We start from the raw sequence: 17,934 nt of genomic DNA, 5'->3' as shown, positions 1-17,934 counted from the left end.
CTCTTGGTTCAAATCCAAGCGTTATTAATGTTATACATTTGAAAAGTTTTTTTATTTTTATTATTATTACAAAAATTAATTCCCAACAAAAATATAAATACAACCACTGAGATTCAGTGGCTAAGTTGGTAAGGCATTGACTTGCAATCACATAATTCTGAGTTCAAATCTCTTATTGCTTGTTAAAAACATCACATATTGCATTATATCCAACAAAGTTCCTCAAACGACAGCATATATTGCGAAAGCCACAGTGGTGCTAGTGGCTAAAACACACGTTAATCACACACGTGGAAGCATTGGAGTTGTGGGTTCAAATCCCACCTCAGTGTGTTGGACATAATCACTACACCACAGCTTTAAAGCCTTTATTTGAAACTCACAGCTCACCTACAGGTGAATAGTGAAGTATAAGTTCCTTCACATGTCCAGCCAAGAGATCTGTGGCTCATAGGTATGAGCATTGCCTCGTGGGTTCAGAGGTTGCTGGTTCGATCCCAGACAGATCTCTGCGATATGTGTGAGTGAAGGGTGCACCCAAAGGAGGGGGATACCGGTATGGTCTCCCCCTGGAGCTTCCAGCACAATGTCCAGCAGTGGTTATGCTTTTGACCAGACTGAAAAAAAAAAAAATTTAGTTGTATAAAACTTCACATTCGCTGTCCCTTCCCCACCTACTTAGGTTGCCATCATTTGCTTTTTTTTAAAGGTGTCCTCCTTCAAAAAGAAAATGATGACAACCTACACATTCAGTACCCAACAACACACATTATCAATGATAATCACCTCTCCATGAGCAGATGTCCATCATTATGGCAAATTTCCAGAACTCTGCACAGTCCAAGCTCATCCCTTACTCTGTAAAGACATAAATAAACAAAGACTGTATACCATTGGTCTCAAACTCAATTTCTGGAGGGCCACAGCACAGTTTAGCTCCAACCCTAATCAAACACACCTGATCCAGCTAATCGAGCTAAACTCTGCAGAGCTGTGGCCCTCCAGGAATTGAGTTTGACACAATGCACTATATTGTAAATTTTACAATAGTAATATAAATTCTCTTAAAACTAATAGATAACGTGGAATCAGTTAAAACGTTTGTCTTTAAAGATTAAAAACTAAAAGATCCTACATAATCTAAAAGGTGTAACCCCTCAAAAAGAAAATGATGGCAACCGACACATTTCCTATTACACAACGACACACAGTCACACATTATAAGCATTACCTGTTCATGAGCAGATGTCCATCATTATGGCTAATGCCAGTCCACATATCTTGGAAGTCTGTACAGTCCAAACACTTATTCCTATTTCTGTGAAAAACATAAATAATCAAAACAAAGACATAAACATACACTTACAGTGGTGGCCAAAATTACATGACACTAGTATTTTCACCAGCTAAAAACGGATTTTAAGTTAGTTGTTTCTATCTTTTGCTGTAGTGTGTCAGTAGGAAATATCAGTTTACATTTCCAAACATTCATTTTGCCATTAATTGTAATAATTCAGTGAGATTTTTGTTTGCACAAGGAGTCTGACAACAGCCAGTGCTCCACACAGAGATCTGATCTCATCATCATCCCGTCTGTCTGGAGTAACATGAAGAAACAGAACAAACTGAGACAGACTGAATCCAGAAGAACTGTGGCAACGTTTCCAAGATGCTTCAAGAAACCTACCTGTAAAGCTACAGTACTGTTAAAAGTTTTAGGCACTTCTGTAAAAATACTGTAAAACGAGGGTGCTGTCAAAAGTAATGTCAAATAGAATTTCTTTATCAATTAACTTCTATTAACTAAATTAAATAAACATTTGGTGTGACGATCTTGTGTTTAAAGCAGCTTTTGCCCTTTTTTTTTGCCCATTTTATTAAAATGTCTCTGTGCTGTAATCATCTTATACCATACAGCTAAAAGTAGGGAAATCAAGAGGCAGCAGGGGGACATAAAAGCCTCCCACAACACTTTTTTTTTTTAACAAAAATGAATACAGTGTGTGTGTGTGTGTGTGTTGTGTGTGTTGTGTGTGTTTGTTCACTACTCACTGCTGTGTGTGTGCACTTGGATGGGTTAAACGCAGAGCACCAATTTCGAGTATGGGTCACCATACTTGACAATACGTCACGACTTTACTTTACTTTACTGACATCAATATCCATGGAATTTACTACTTTTTATCTTATATAAGTATATACACTCACCTAAAGGATTATTAGGAACACCTGTTCAATTTCTCATTAATGCAATTATCTAATCAACCAATCACATGGCAGTTGCTTCAATGCATTTAGGGGTGTGGTCCTGGTCAAGACAATCTCCTGAACTCCAAACTGAATGTCAGAATGGGAAAGAAAGGTGATTTAAGCAATTTTGAGCGTGGCATGGTTGTTGGTGCCAGACGGGCCGGTCTGAGTATTTCACAATCTGCTCAGTTACTGGGATTTTCACACACAACCATTTCTAGGGTTTACAAAGAATGGTGTGAAAAGGGAAAAACATCCAGTATGCGGCAGTCCTGTGGGCGAAAATGCCTTGTTGATGCTAGAGGTCAGAGGAGAATGAGCTGACTGATTCAAGCTGATAGAACAGCAACTTTGACTGAAATAACCACTCGTTACAACCGAGGTATGCAGCAAAGCATTTGTGAAGCCACAACACGCACAACCTTGAGACGGATGGGCTACAACAGCAGAAGACCCCACCGGGTACCACTCATCTCCACTACAAATAGGAAAAAGAGGCTACAATTTGCACGAGCTCACCAAAATTGGACGGTTGAAGACTGGAAAAATGTTGCCTGGTCTGATGAGTCTCGATTTCTGTTGAGACATTCAGATGGTAGAGTCAGCATTTGGCGTAAACAGAATGAGAACATGGATCCATCATGCCTTGCTACCACTGTGCAGGCTGGTGGTGGTGGTGTAATGGTGTGGGGGATGTTTTCTTGGCACACTTTAGGCCCCTTAGTGCCAATTGGGCATTGTTTAAATGCCTCGGCCTACCTGAGCATTGTTTCTGACCATGTCCATCCCTTTATGACCACCATGTACCCATCCTCTGATGGCTACTTCCAGCAGGATAATGCACCATGTCACAAAGCTCGAATCATTTCAAATTGGTTTCTTGAACATGACAATGAGTTCACTGTACTAAAATGACCCCCACAGTCACCAGATCTCAACCCAATAGAGCATCTTTGGGATGTGGTGGAACGGGAGCTTCGTGCCCTGGATGTGCATCCCACAAATCTCCATCAACTGCAAGATGCTATCCTATCAATATGGGCCAGCATTTCTAAAGAATGCTTTCAGCACCTTGTTGAATCAATGCCACGTAGAATTAAGGCAGTTCTGAAGGCGAAAGGGGGTCAAACACAGTATTAGTATGGTGTTCCTAATAATCCTTTTGGTGAGTGTATACTGGCTTTAGTTCATACAAAGCCTCAATTACTGATTAATTTATTAATGCATGCTAGTAATTTTACCATTTTAAACGCGGAGTAAAGAGACTTACATTAAAAGTCTGTAGACACTAAGCTTTCAAATGCAAAGTATTTAAGTATTATATAGTATAACCATTGAAAAACACATTCATGATTTACAATAATGAAAAGTGTGACGTAGCAGTCTCACTAGTATTTTCAGTCTATGGATATTTGCTTCACCTCATGTCAAAGTTCTGTTGTTCAATATCCTCACAGAACACTTGTGTTAGAGGAAACAGGTCAGCAGAAGGTTTCTCTGAGAAACAGATTGCAGGCCGTGTTATCCGACAAAACACATAGTAATAGATCCCAGATTTCTGGGTGGATAATCTCATCATAGGCTGGACAGATTTCACATGCAGCACAGCAGATAAACAGGCCTCATCCAGGCAGTAATCCACTATTTTGAGCTTTATGACAATTTCTCCACATGCAGCGGTCATTCTGAGTGGTCAAAAAGTTTTTCTCCTTTTCTAGGTAAAGCAAGTATATTAAAGAAGATTTAAGTGCTTCTACTCTGTTTTTTTTTTTTGGGGGGGGGGGGGGGGGGGGGGGGGTCTTTGCAGGTCAATGCAGCACAGTAATGCATTTGGCATGATTACTAACATAACGTGTTTGTTATTGTTGAGATATTATTACTAAAAACGAGTTAAGAGCAGAGACGAAGATCAACTTTTGCTCTGTTGGTGTTATTTAACGTTCCATGGCACCATTTTGTTAAATTATAGCAGGGGAGGCCAGTTTAACTTAACAAGTCAAGTTAAATGCAGTAAATCTCTGCAATCACAAACAAGGCAAGCTAGAGCAATGGCACTCAGCACATGCTTTTATTAAAACATTATATAAATAATAACAAAATTGTTAAATAATATAATACATTTTGTTACCTGCAAATAATAGGCTAAAATATATATAAAAGCAAATTATAATTAAAATTACATTTAAGGTTGATTAATAAATATTTATTGCAAGTGACATTGTGCTAGTTATACCATTCCTTTCTTTGGGTATTAGGTTGCTCAGTGAATATAATGTGGATATTTAGGGTCCTTTTTGCAGTTGCACTTGTTTGTTTCATAATTTTTTATTGTATGTGTGTGTGTGTGTGTGAATGGATGTATATTTTGTGTATGTATGGACAGATGTATGTATATGTTTAATTATTATTTGGTGTACTATTATTGAAAATGTTTTGAATATTTGTTTTTATATTTCTCTGGTATTTTGTATTTATGCTTTTTTCTTGCAGTTGTATCTGTCAATGTACTTTCTGCAAGAATGTAATAGTAGCCTATTAAGCAGAAAAGTAAATAAAGGTCAAACTTTTTCAAACTTCAAGTAATTTCAAGATATTTTCAAGATGCCTTCCTATTTATTTATTAACTATAAGAATTCTACACACACTTGTTTCGCTATCCTTGTGGGGACTTCCATAGGCGTAATGGTTTTCTGCTGTACAGACCGTATATTCTATTGCCCTACACCAACCCTACACCTAAACTTAGCCCTCACAGGAGACTTTTTGCATTTTTAGATTTTCAAAAAACTTAATTCTGTGTGATTTATAAGCTTGTTTACCCGTGGGGACCTCAATTTAGGTCCCCACCGTGACACAAGTCCCCATGAGTCTGTGTGGATTCAGGTTTAAGTCCCCACCGGAATATAAAAGCAAAAACACACACACACACACACACACAATAAGAATTCTAAAGTGGCACACACACAAAACCTTTCTCATGTCTCAAAAGTCAAGCAACAGCTTATTTAAATGAATAAACAGAGGAATTTGTCAATTTAATTAACTATATATTAAAATAAAAACACATTAAACTAAATGAGCGTTGTATTATACTTAACAGTTAATAAATGCACATCAAACGAGTAGAAATGGGTGTGATTCATTCATATCACACTGAATGCACTTATTAATAAATAGCCTAGTTTGTATCGCTAATTAATAGGCTAGTTAATTGGTTAAAGATGTGAAAGCGTTAACAATTTGTTACATTAATACAATCCGCAGACTTTGCCAAATAAACCCTAAACGTGCGGTACATGCAGTGTGTGTGTGTGTGAGAGAGAGACTGAGCAGACGTGTTCAGTGTGGGCTGTGCAGCTTTAAAGCGTTGCGGTGTCCCTCTCTCTGTATTAACTCATGTGAGAGCAGAGCTGCAGCTGCCGCTGATGTAACGGGCCACACTGACTGAACTTCAGCGAGCGGACCTCAACCGGACTACATTCACGGACATCAGATGAAGGGAGTCTTTACGAAACATTAAAAGGACAACCACATCATCTGCTTATATCTGGGTTCTGCTCCGGCGAAGCGAAGTAACAGACCCGGGCTGAGGATTGTGACGGTCCGGGACTGCAGACACACGCAGGTACGAAATTTATATTAAAAAAACATCTCCGCACCGTGTTTTGCACCATCGCGAAAGCCTGATAGAAGGGCGACATGTATTTCATGTGTTTTCATGGGGCATCTTTAAATGCTGCGACGGGACGCGATACATGAATGCGCAGGAGAACAGATGCATGTCACGATACTGTGTGCAGTCAATGTCAGGGCTTTTATCACCAGCCCAGATCTACTGACATGCGTTTCAATGGGTTACATGACAGTGTGATGGTCAGTGTTTTCCATCAGATCAGCAGCAGGCCTGCAGCCCCTCCTAAACTTACAAACATACAGCACTGCATCCCATAAACACTAAGCCTTTATAGTAAGTTTCATTAATGAGTCATGATTAGACATTAAGGGAGACTGGGGCTAGTTGTCACAGTGGTTGTATCTGATTATTCATAAGGGTTTTAATCAAAACCTGTAAGGCTTAGGGTCCATTGTCACTTACAACATGCCCCTCTATTGTGTATTTTTATAAACCTTAAGTAAAACATTAATCGGAGCAAAAGTGCGACAACCAACCCTCACTGTTAATGTTCATCAGATCGGTAGTGTACATTGAAATATGAATGTGTGGAAATATTTGAATCAAATTTTCCTGACAATGCAGTTATTGAAATGCATACTAATAGTAATGTTTTGTGATTGTGTGAGACTTCTGGTTCACTAGCTGCTATATGTAAATAACTAAAAGAATAACAAAGTGCAGGAAAAAAATAAATGTATGATTTTGATAATAAATACTAATTTGCAACATCAAGCAGCATAACATACTCTTTTTGTGCGCCTAAAAAAACTAGAAGGGGCTGATGAAAAGTTTAAAATGCCACACCTGCTGTCATATTAAAAGTAAGGTGGGTAGTAAATTACATTATATAATGAATTAGGCATTATATAATGCTGCTGAATGATGTTTTGTTTTAAAGTTATGAACATGATCATCAAACAACTGAACACAACTCTTGCTCCAATACCTTCGAAGTTTACATGTCATACAAACTGCAAAGTTCTAAGCACTCTTATTAATAGGTAGGACTGTTTTTGTTAAGCTGGTTTGATTACATAAACCGACTATCAGAACTTACACAAGAATATACTGTAGAGGCCAAACTGTTGCCTTTGTTATTAAGTTAATGTGCTTTACAGCTGGTTTGAATTTCTGTTTAACCGGATCAGATTTTTCTACATGTCCACTCTCTCAGTTGTACTGACAATTAAGATAAATTCACCCCTCATTTCAAGAGCTGCTTGCTTATACAGACATTTTGTGTGTGAAACCAAAGGGTGCCTTCATACTAAAACTGTTGTCTGTAAGGGAAACGGGCTCTAGACCACATTCCAGAGGCATCTTAATATCTTGTGAATATCACATATGATGATCTAGAACAAATAACCAAGTGAATATTTAATGAACACATTGCTAATTTCTTGGTCAAAATTGAACTGTTGAAATTTTTAGTACGTTAGTTCATTTTCAACACACTGCTTTCAACCACTCCTTCAGACACAGCAGGCAGGGCAAGACCCATCATAAATAGACCAGACAGAGACATCTTAGTAGCCAGGATATTGTGCAACACAGGATTTGTATGTGCATTTTTTAGCTTTCGGACACCACCTTCCTCTGCCTCACTTATAGATCTGTTTACACATGCCTTATTCATAGAAATGACTCACTCACAACCGATTACACATGCCTCAGCCACTCATTACACACAGTGTTATATGACAACAGCTGGCTCATCAAACACCCACTGATCAAATCTGCTGACCGTTGATATCGTCAGCGTGCTAAATAACTCCAGCACAAGACCTACCAGAGGAAGAGAGAAGAAAGCAATAGAGAGCTGAGTGAAGGCGGAGTAGACAACAGTACAGAGGTAGTGAGATGGAACTGTGCTGACAGATGTACATGTAATATCATGAATAAATGCATGATGGCAATGCAGATCAGGATCTGATGTAGGCTGCAGAAAGCTGTGTGCATATTTTAGTTGGTTTCTAATAAGAGTGCATGTCATAGTTCACAGACAGTTCACTTCCCTCTTTTGAACCCACACTGTCCAACTCAAGGAAATTAAGGGATTTATCTGCTGTGCAACAAGAAACCAAAGAATATTAGGGTATGTGCACTGCACAATATGTGATGAATTTCATAATCAGCATAGTATAATACTGCATGCATACTGCACGATTGTTCTGACTGCACATACTCTGTATGTTCAGCTTATTTTGCACTAATTAGTTTGTCTGCAAAGTGGCAACGCTGCCTAGACTGTTGTTTTACAGTCTAAAAAGAAACATATAAGACAGAACAACAACAAATTATTGGCGACAGAACAACTAAATAATTGCTTTCAGTGACACCTCAAATTGTGTTGTGGAGAGCTGTGCTATCACTTGATTAAGTGTTCAGATTGGTAGAAGATAAAAGTGTTGAAATAATCACAGACTTAAACTTAAGGAAGGACACCAGTCATTTATTTTTTTATTGTTATATTTTTGGGCTTTTTATGCCTTTATTTGATAGGACAGTAGTAGAGAGCAGACGGGAAAGCATTGGGAGGAGAGAGGGGGCGGGATTGGCAAAGGACATCGAGATTGGATTCGAACTCGGGTCACCGTGAGCACAGTTGCGCTATATGTCGGCGCACTAACCACGAGGCTATTGGCGCCGACACACCAGTCATTTCTAGGGGCCAAAATATCAAACATACTTAAAAGGATAGTTCACACACAAAATAAAATTATGTTATTAATTACTCAGCCTCATGTCATTCCAAACCTGTAAGACCTTTTGTTGATCTTCAGAACATAAATGAAGATATTTTTGATGAAATCCAAGAGCCCCCGGCTCCCGCATTAGCAGCACCACATTATTACTTAACAATGAATGCTGAAGGAAAATGTTTTAGAGAAACAAGATTGAGCTCTCTCTTGCTCAACTAATTAAACTTTTGTTTTGAACTGCAAGGTATGCGTATGTCCGGCATCTCTTCCCCCACATTGTGTGTGATAAAGCCAATTACTGTGACATATTCACCTCAGACTAAAGTTGCTTTGAGTTAATGAATCGTACTCAGGGTTTCTCATCCTCAACAGATGCTCTACTGACAAACAATTTTATTTTAAATGGGTTAAATTCAGTGTCAGTTCATGACTCATTGGTGTGTTGTTCAGCTGGGAACCCCTGACAGGACAAAGTTTTACAGTGGGACATGGACAAAAGTTAAAATAAAGAGATTGTTTCTTAATTGCTGGAGTTTGTTAGTTCCCAGGCCGGTCACAGCCGGCCATGTGAGAGATTCACAAAGCTACAAAAGCATCACTATGGAGATGGATTGTTTGTGTCCAGTCATGCTGTGAGGCCTGCAGGGGTGGGCGTCTCTCCAGCGGACCTTTGTGTTTGTCTGGACCCTTGTTAGAACAGCCCCCCACTACAGTCCACAAACACCGTTAGGGTGCTGAGGAGCTTTTCAAATGCTGTAGATAAAACTCCAAGAATTACAGCGACTGAAATACTAGACAACAGAGCAAGCTTTCATCTCAAAAGCAGACCTCTTGAAAGATCTGGAATATGTTGTACTGACTCTAGTCAAGGTAGACAATATGTTTAATCTGACACAAATTTTGCTGAATAAACAATCGACACTAAATTTTACAACAAACAACATATTGAATGGAGTGTACTGCCAGCCCTCGCCTCTTAGTTTTGGGTCAACAAATATGACAGCTACCCTGAGTAGTTTTAGAAACTTTTGACTCTTATATTCAACAGCCCCGAGTTAGTATAGCAGAATGGATGTACATCATTGACATGACCGAGCATGTGAGAGCGCTACAGCATGCAGGGACCGTTACACCCAATGGGGTTATTGTAGCATACAGCCATATGTGCTGTGCTGATCTGTGTTTACAGACGTCAGACGTGAGTCGACTGGAATGTGAGTTTAGACGCGTTACGTCTCCTTTAGCAGCTGTCTTGGCTGTACCTTACAACAGGACGCCAAAGCCTTGAGTTAGTTAAATTTAGCCCCAGGTCATGGAGCTAAAGCTCGTATGGGGCAGATGCCTGTATCATGTATATACAATTAAACACAGATTCTGCAGCTGACACATAATACTGTTGGGGGTAGGGCTTTGATGCAGTGTTTATAACATACAAGAAAACCACTGCATGCTGCTTTGCTGAACGGGTAGGATTGAACTGAATTAACAAGCTCATGAGAGATTTCTAAAGTAGAAGTGAATGATTAGACTTCCTGGCCTGATGTCTCTGCCCAAGAGAGACTGATTAGAACATGATGTCAGAGTATCAAAACGCACACCAGGACAGAATTAAAACAAGATATTTAGAAAATGTGAGTGATGCTTGCCCATGCAAAAGCTAGGATGTTGTAGGAGGTGGCCAAGCAGTTCTGTTGTTTTAAGTGCTTTTCAAGGTGGTTACTAGGGTGTTCCTTGTGGTTGCTATAGATGGTTTAGTACTGGCCAAAGTGAAAAGAACCCAACCCTCTGTCTCTGTTATTCTTGCTTGGATACCTCCTTCAATTTGGGATTTCCCAAAATTGGTAATCCAATCATTTAAAGTTGACATGAACTGGAAATTTACCCTATTTTGTAAATGTGTCTTATTCATCTTATTGAGAATGATTCAGCTTGGCTGGCCATCTACAATCATTTAGTTCACTTAAACCCCCTTCTTTTATACGAAACACTACAAGCTTGCATTCATATCTGCCTCCATGCAATCAGTAACTGATGGACAGAACCAAGTCCCTGACCTTCTTTTTTGTTTTTCAATTAGTTTCACTGTCACAATATAGAAGAAGAGATCTGTTGCTACTGTCTTTACTTTACAACTTTAAAACATTATATTGCACCCTTCCTCAACTGGTTTCGTAATGTCAAGTATTTTAAAATACATGGCACAAATTTAGGGACGATTTCCATGCCTGAATTTAATATTTAGGGGTTTGCTAAAACTGTATTTCCGTATTGTTGACATACTGCACTATGCAGATACAGATATCCATCATGGATATCAGTTCGGTGTGAGATGGCAAGATATTGTCCACTGCCCATCAGAGGCCACTTCAGATTTCAGCAGCCCAAACACTCCTGGAGACAGACAGAATGAGAGACAAACAGAGGACTTTCTCTCTTCACAACACACACTGAAAGACTTATTACCTGTCAAGGGTGTACAGCTCATCTCACTTATCCTTTGAGTGTGTCTCATGGGAATGGGCGCCATACATACTGTTCACACAGGCCTGTTTGGACCAGTTCTTCTGCTTGAGTGGTTCATGGCTAAATAAATCACTCTGCTCACTCAGTACACTACCACCGAGGAGGACAAGCATCAGTATATGCCAGTTTTCCTTAACAATAAAATTAAGTAAATAAAACTTGCACAACAACAACAAAAACATTTATCTGACAATACATCTGAAATTGGGAGTATTATGCATATATTCTGTGATATTTGTGTATGCTTTGTTTAATTGATCTTTTAATTCAAGGGTCTTAATCTCAAAATACCTAGTTAAGAGTGTTCTCAATTGGGGGCAGTTGAATAGTTATTTCAACTATCTATTCTGACTATACATAGCACTGATACATATAAGTGAGTTGATGCAAAAGAATGAATTCACTCATATCAGACTGTAAAATTAAGTCAGACAGGCAAAATATAGTGCTGGGTTAGGTAAAAACAGGATGTCCATCAACTGGCCACAATCCCTATAAGAGAACAAGAGGATAACAAAAAGCCAAACCAGTGCAGTAAGTGAAAATTGATTTGCGAGCCGGATTTGAGGATATAACAGACCAGGGCTTGTGTGAGCAAGCTGGGAGTAAAACTTTAGCATTGCAGTACCCAAACCCTCCCTACACGAGGAACTAAAGATGCCATCTGCCAGACTGACATTATGGATGGAGTTTCATAAAGAACCAAGTGCTAGTAAGATCACTGTTATTGAAGAATACAGAGAGGTATTTATGGTTAAATCATTCCTTATGTAAGTGGAATTAGCACAAACATTTCTTTGGTTTTTGAAGCAGTGATAAGAGCAGCATGCAGACCAGAGAGCTTGTAACGGGTGCCTGCAGAGGTGAGGAATGACATCATCCAGATGAGAGGCATGGAGCTGAAGGTATGGGTGGATGGAGTGCAGCGCATCGTCTGCGGGGTCACAGAAGTCACCACATGTCAAGAGGTTGTTATCGCTTTGGCCCAAGCAATAGGTGAGACACTAAACACATTGTACCCTAATAATCTATATAGGCCTATTTACTGTAGATCCAAACAGGGTTTTGGTCACTTTTACATCCTAAAAACACAATCTGATTGGTGAATAACTTGTTACACAATGGTACCATTTTTTAACAGAACTTATTTTCATTTTTGTTTTTTTTTTGCATGTTCCCTTCCAAGCTCCCTCCTCCTTTGTTCTTCCTTTCCACTGTTTTTTACACAACATAACCCTCACTATGGTTGTCTCCTTGACAACAAGCCCTCTTTGAGATCAGAGACTGGAGCAGTGAAATGCAGTATTGTCCCTTCTAGTCTCAGAGTTCGACCCTATCACCCCATACTAGAAAAAATTAGACTTTGTCTTATTCCATCATTTCATGAATGAGTGCAATCTCTGTGCCACTGAGGCGCCTGGGCTCTGGTGAATGTCGAATGAATTTCCTTTGGAAAGATAAATCTGTGTGTATTTCTGCTTGCTTCTCTGTTTTGCCATACACAGTTTTATTAAAGTTAATGTATGTTAAAGTATTTTATGCCTCGTTCTTATTGTCAGACCAAATCTGATTTTTGTGCAAATTCGATTGAAATCCGATCATATTTAAATAGTCTGAACAGCAACAAACTACATGAAATCTGTTTTTGCAAATCCGTTTCGAGCTACATTCATGTGGTTTGGATTCCTATTCAAATTGCATTCCTGGAAATCCATTTTAGTCTGACGGGCCAGATTGGATTTAGCGTAGATTTTCATATTGTCATGCCAAGTAAAATGTAAACATGTCAGATGTTTTTGTGGGCGGGACCACTTGTTTGGCTGACTAATGACAGATCGGAGGAATGTTTGGGAAACTTGTTTGAATACAATCATTGTTTTTGCAATTCAGATTTTTTACGCTAATGCAGAAATTGCACTTCAAATTGCTAATGTGAAAGCATTGTCTTGCAGGGCGGACAGGTCGCTACACGCTGATTGAAAAATGGCGTGAGACAGAGAGGCACCTGGCTCCCCATGAGAATCCTGTGGTTTCTCTGAATAAGTGGGGTCAGTATGCTAGTGATGTGCAGTTGGTGCTTCAACGTACAGGCCCATCTCTGAGTGAACGCCCCACCTCGGACACCTCTGCAAGAGCCCCTGAGCGCAGCTTATACCGCCAAAGTCTCCCTCCCATGGCAAAGTTCCGCCCCACAGCCAACGAACGTTCCCTCAAACGACGTGAACCAAAACGCAAGTCCCTCACTTTCACCGGTGGTGCCAAGGGGTTACGTGAGATCTTCGGGAAGAATCGTGAGGGTGAGTCCAAACAGAGAGCGGTAAACACAAACCGCAGCAGCACTCCAGCCCCTACACAGGAGCTGTCCCGCCTGGTGCAGTTGCAGAAGGACAAGTTGCACATCCTAGAGCAGAAACTGCAATGCTGCGAGACTGAGTTGCAGCAGCAATTGACAGAGGAAGAAGAAGAGGAGCTGGTCAAACTAGAGCAGCAGGTCCGCAGGAATGAGGCGGAGATGAAGGAGCATGAATTCTGGGAGAATGAGTTAAAGATTGAGCAGGACAATGAGAGGCAACTTCGTGAGCAGCTGCAGGAACTGCGCAGCCGTGTACAAGAGTGCGAGGAACAGCTGGGAGAGTACCTGGCACGTATTCAGTGCATGGAAGCAGGACTGGAGGCAGAGCGCCTGCAACAAGAGCTGATGGAGACGCGGCTAGCGGATGAAATGGAGGTCCGGTCGCGACTGGACAAGGCTCGTGCCGAGCTAGACATACAGGTGCAGCAGGCTGCAAGACTGGAGAGCAGCTGCAGAGCTGTGGAGCTCTCACTTGGGCAGTCGAACATCAGGCTACAGGTGAGATCACCTGAAGGAAGATGACAATTCACTTAGACTAACAGTTGAAAGTGATCAGAATTGACTGAGGTTGCTTTCACAAGTAGATCCTTTGGGGTGGACCAGATCTATTTTGACATGAGTGAGTCTTGTCAATTTGATTAGTGTAAAGTTGTCCAAAATCAGGTGCACAACAGCAAACTAAGTATTCAAGTATGGTTCGCAGTTGGTATGAAAGCAATTTGTCCAAAATTGCAGAAGTGAATCGCTGTTGATGACTTCATGCAAAGTATATGTATTAGTAAATGTATTTCTTAAAGATTTATATTTCATAGCTCAGGGCTGTCCAATACTAATCCTGAAAAGCACAATCTTGCAAAGTTTATCTCAAATCCTAATCAAACACACCTAAACCAGGTCTTCAGGATCACTACAAACTTCAAGACAAGTGTGGTGGTGGAGGTTGGAGCTAAACTCTGCAGGACACTGGCCCTCCAGGAGCAGGATTGGACAATCCTGTATTAGCTGTTCTTTCAGGGAGCAGTCTTTGCATCTCTTGCATTGCATCCATGACAGATATACTCAAGTGCTGTTCTGTGCATATAAAGTTTTGGTAGTAAATCCAGTGTTCTCTAACCAAGTGTCAAAACAACCTATGAAGCAAACAAAGTACTAATGAATAAAAGCCAGTGCTTTGTTCCATGCAGTACAAGCATGACTGTGCTGAAACCTTGTGAACTGCAGCTGCTTTGTTTTGGACTCTTTGGCCTTAAGTTCCAACAATGCTACTAATCGGCTTTGCAGCATGTTAAGAGAGCTGGGTGGGGGTTGGGAGTAATGGTCACGGATATTATGTAAAAGATCTTTGCCAGAGCTTACAGATGAAGTGAAGGAGCAGGATATGTCCCAGTACAGTTTGCATTCACCAGAAACGTTACATAAGACAGACACACTTATTAAATTCTAGCACTAAATTCTATCTGGACTGTCGAAGTAACAAATTATAGTACGGCAGGTTTTGGAATATACTCGTTTGGCTCCCCTCTCTCTTTAAAAAAAATGTGAACATTTTTAACTTTTGATTGTTTCATTTAGGAGAGAGAGCAGGAGCTGGAACAGTTAACTAAGGAGCTGAGGCAGGTGAACCTTCAACAGTTTATTCAACAGACTGGCACCAAAGTAACAGTTCTACCAGCAGACCCTGGTGAGGAGGAAGCTAACACAGGTACAAACATAGAGACTGTCTGTTTTTTTTCTTCATTTAACCTAATGTAACCAACCTATAACGTATGTTTCTAAACTCTAAAGCACAACGTGTCAGTTGTAAAGTGTACTTCACAAATAAAGTCACTCTTTTGTTTATCTCTGTAGAGTCAGAAAATCAGTCTGGATCTCTGAAGCGGCTTGGATCAGCTCGACAACTTCCTGCTGACCTACGAGCTCTGCAGAGCCCGCTGAACACGACCTTTAACCCAGAAGGCATCTATGTCTGATTTTGCACTGGACATAAACATTCAAACACAGTCTGCACTTCCCACATGCCTCCATATCACTCTGAGACCATGAAGATTTCCTTTGGAGAGAGATCATACTTCCTGGAATTACAGAGGTATCTGTTGTTTGCTCTACAGATTCATCAACAAGCAGCGAGTGTTTTTTTTATGGAGATGATTGCTTCCTCTTGATGGCTGTTTGACTAATCCAACCCAATCAGTGCTTTCTCCAAATCCTTCAAAGACATCTCCAGCTGAATGTATGCTCACTTTCACTGGACCCAAAGCGCAGTAAGGCTTTGAATATGTCTTGAATATGGCAACTACTGACTCAAACAGACAGAATACATGCTGCCTCAGCCTACGTTCAATCCATCAACCTTCTGGTGCAAGTTAGAAAATGCAGCATCATGATGTCTTTCATTTCTAGAATGTTTCTGAATCTCCAGGTAAACCTCATACTCGATGCGATTATGCAAGCAGAAGGAATTTTAGGGAGATGCAAAGAGATAGTTGAGGATGATAAATTATGCATTTATATTATATGGCTCATAGTGGTGATAAAAGCTCATAGAAAGGGTTGGGGTTTCGCCTTAGTTTGCACATTATTGGCCAAAACATCTGCTCTGGAATTTTACTGAAATCTTAAGAGCTGAAGAATCATTTTCTGCGTTTGATTGCGCTAATCAGGAAAACAGGTGCATGCAATATTTTTAAACGGTGTGAGAGTGAGTAAGAGAGGTGTTTTTGCATGAAAGCAGCTTGTGGCAAGTGAAATTTAGTACCTTTTAAAATGAAGCAAAGGAACCTGGTTTTGTGCTGAACAGCTTAATTTTAAAAAGAAGCCTTTTAAATTATGCATGTACAATGTAGTTACGCACAAGTCGTAATGACTGGCCTAGATCAACGTGTTCTGCTTAAGCTTTCAGTGAACCTTTTTGGCCAATAAATGCATTTTATTTCTGTTTTATTTTTTTATTTAGCTGATCTCACTAAAATCCTTATCTAGAGTTGTCTTTTTTTCTCCATATACTAGCAAAAATCACATCAGTTGCATATATTTTAGGCAAATTGTTAGTGTTTTTACTAGTTTTTAGAACTTTATTTCTTATCAAACCAAAGTGTTCTGGAAGTCATGAATATCTGCATGAATGTAAAGATTTGTAATTGTGTGTATGTGCAAAGGGAAGCAGTTCCAAATTATTGTTGATTACATGATTTTTGTTTTTATTGTTTAACTGTAGTAGGTAGCACCTGCTTCCCTTAAAACTACATTCACACAGATGCAAAATGTCTCCATTTATTTTTACATTTAATATGGACATAAGCAAGGAGCTTTTGGAAGAATGTATAAGGAATTACTCATTTATATTTGTTGTAGTAACTTCTGAATTTGTTTTAATATTTTTGTAAACTGGTTAGCTTACTGATTTTTTTTTTCCCCCAATAACACTATTTTGCCAAAAGCCAGTATTAACATGATCTTCATGGATGACTGAATCATTGTATCTTTTAGTAAAAAAAAAAAACAGGTTTGGTTTAAAGCTTTGCACATCATGCTATACATTCAAAACAAAAACCATCTGCTTCTACATTTGACGATTTTAGTAGAGTGACTGAGTAGTTGTGTGTTGATTTCACACAGAACTGGTGCTCAGATGATTTGCAAATGAGCATTCGACTATCTGAATGGCGCATGACTTGAAGAACAATGTCATCTCTGTGTGATGAGGGGAAACATCTGAGAAGCATGCCTTACTAAAAAAAGCGAAAGTTGTAAATAGCATATAGCAACATATCAATAAGTAGCAAAGAGGACTATTTTTAACATGGATAAAAAAAATTGCACAGTGCTTTCTAAACATCTAAAATAAACAATGTTTTTATTTTTTAGCATTGTTAGGCTGCATGCACTGATGTTCAGTTTTAAGCTTGTGTGAGGGGCCTGAGGATCCACCTATGGCACTTAATACAGGTGTAATACTCAACTGGGCTGTATTAAGGTGTAACATGGACTGCGCTAAATGACTGCATAAATATGTGCAACTATAACAGGCTTGAGGTTTGGGACTGATGTGTGTGCATTAGAAATTAACAGTGTGCATTCTATCACCTGCTGCTATGCACACAGGTGTGACTAAAATATTAAGCTCAGCTGAAAGTTGTTAAAATCAAATGGCATCATGGTTTGATATCTCTGGATCACAAGTTTTAACCTTTTATCTAGTACCAAAATCCCTTTGGGTAACAGACTTCGATTCAGCTCTATTTTTAACAAATTATGTTATTTAAACTACTTCCTTCTTGAGAAGTGTCAGATGCCTGGAAAACACATTGAAATGATTTATGTTGACGTTTATCAAGCAGCATAAACTATTTATGCCATCAGTGGAAAAGGTGCAGTAACACTGTAAAATATGAAATAAATTTAGAATAGAGCATTGCTGTTTACTGTCTTTT

At 39.5% G+C, this 17,934-nt stretch overlaps 1 protein-coding gene across 2 annotated transcripts; it reads left to right on the top strand.

The window, feature by feature from the left end:
• The first annotated feature begins 5,616 nt into the window (after positions 1–5,616).
• Positions 5,617–17,914, top strand: LOC306858834 (ras association domain-containing protein 8-like). Of its 2 annotated transcripts, none has more exons than XM_079399590.1 (5): positions 5,617–5,875; positions 11,962–12,147; positions 13,104–14,002; positions 15,077–15,206; positions 15,353–17,914. In XM_079399590.1, the coding sequence occupies exons 2-5, from the start codon at positions 12,036–12,038 to the stop codon at positions 15,472–15,474; spliced, it is 1,263 nt and encodes a 420-aa protein (XP_079255716.1). In that variant the 5' UTR covers positions 5,617–5,875; positions 11,962–12,035; the 3' UTR covers positions 15,475–17,914. The 2 variants fall into 2 exon arrangements, with proteins under 2 accessions (XP_079255716.1, XP_079255717.1); XM_079399591.1 differs by having other exon boundaries at positions 5,637–5,875; positions 15,077–15,185.
• The last annotated feature ends 20 nt before the right edge of the window (positions 17,915–17,934 follow it).

The sequence above is a fragment of the Barbus barbus genome, assembly GCF_936440315.1.
Source record: "Barbus barbus genome assembly, chromosome: 39".
NCBI classification, from domain to species: Eukaryota; Metazoa; Chordata; class Actinopteri; order Cypriniformes; family Cyprinidae; genus Barbus; species Barbus barbus.
The sequence above is the reverse complement of the archived record's forward strand: the minus strand, read 5'-3'. Positions and strand labels throughout refer to the sequence as shown.

Excerpts from the sequence above, each read along its gene's own strand:
- LOC306858834 (XM_079399590.1), top strand. The coding sequence starts at position 12,036 with ATGAGAGGCATGGAGCTGAAGGTATGGGTGGATGGAGTGCAGCGCATC. Across the intron at positions 14,003-15,076 it reads AGTCGAACATCAGGCTACAG|GAGAGAGAGCAGGAGCTGGA; the intron begins GTGAGATCACCT and ends TGTTTCATTTAG. Across the intron at positions 15,207-15,352 it reads TGAGGAGGAAGCTAACACAG|AGTCAGAAAATCAGTCTGGA; the intron begins GTACAAACATAG and ends TTATCTCTGTAG.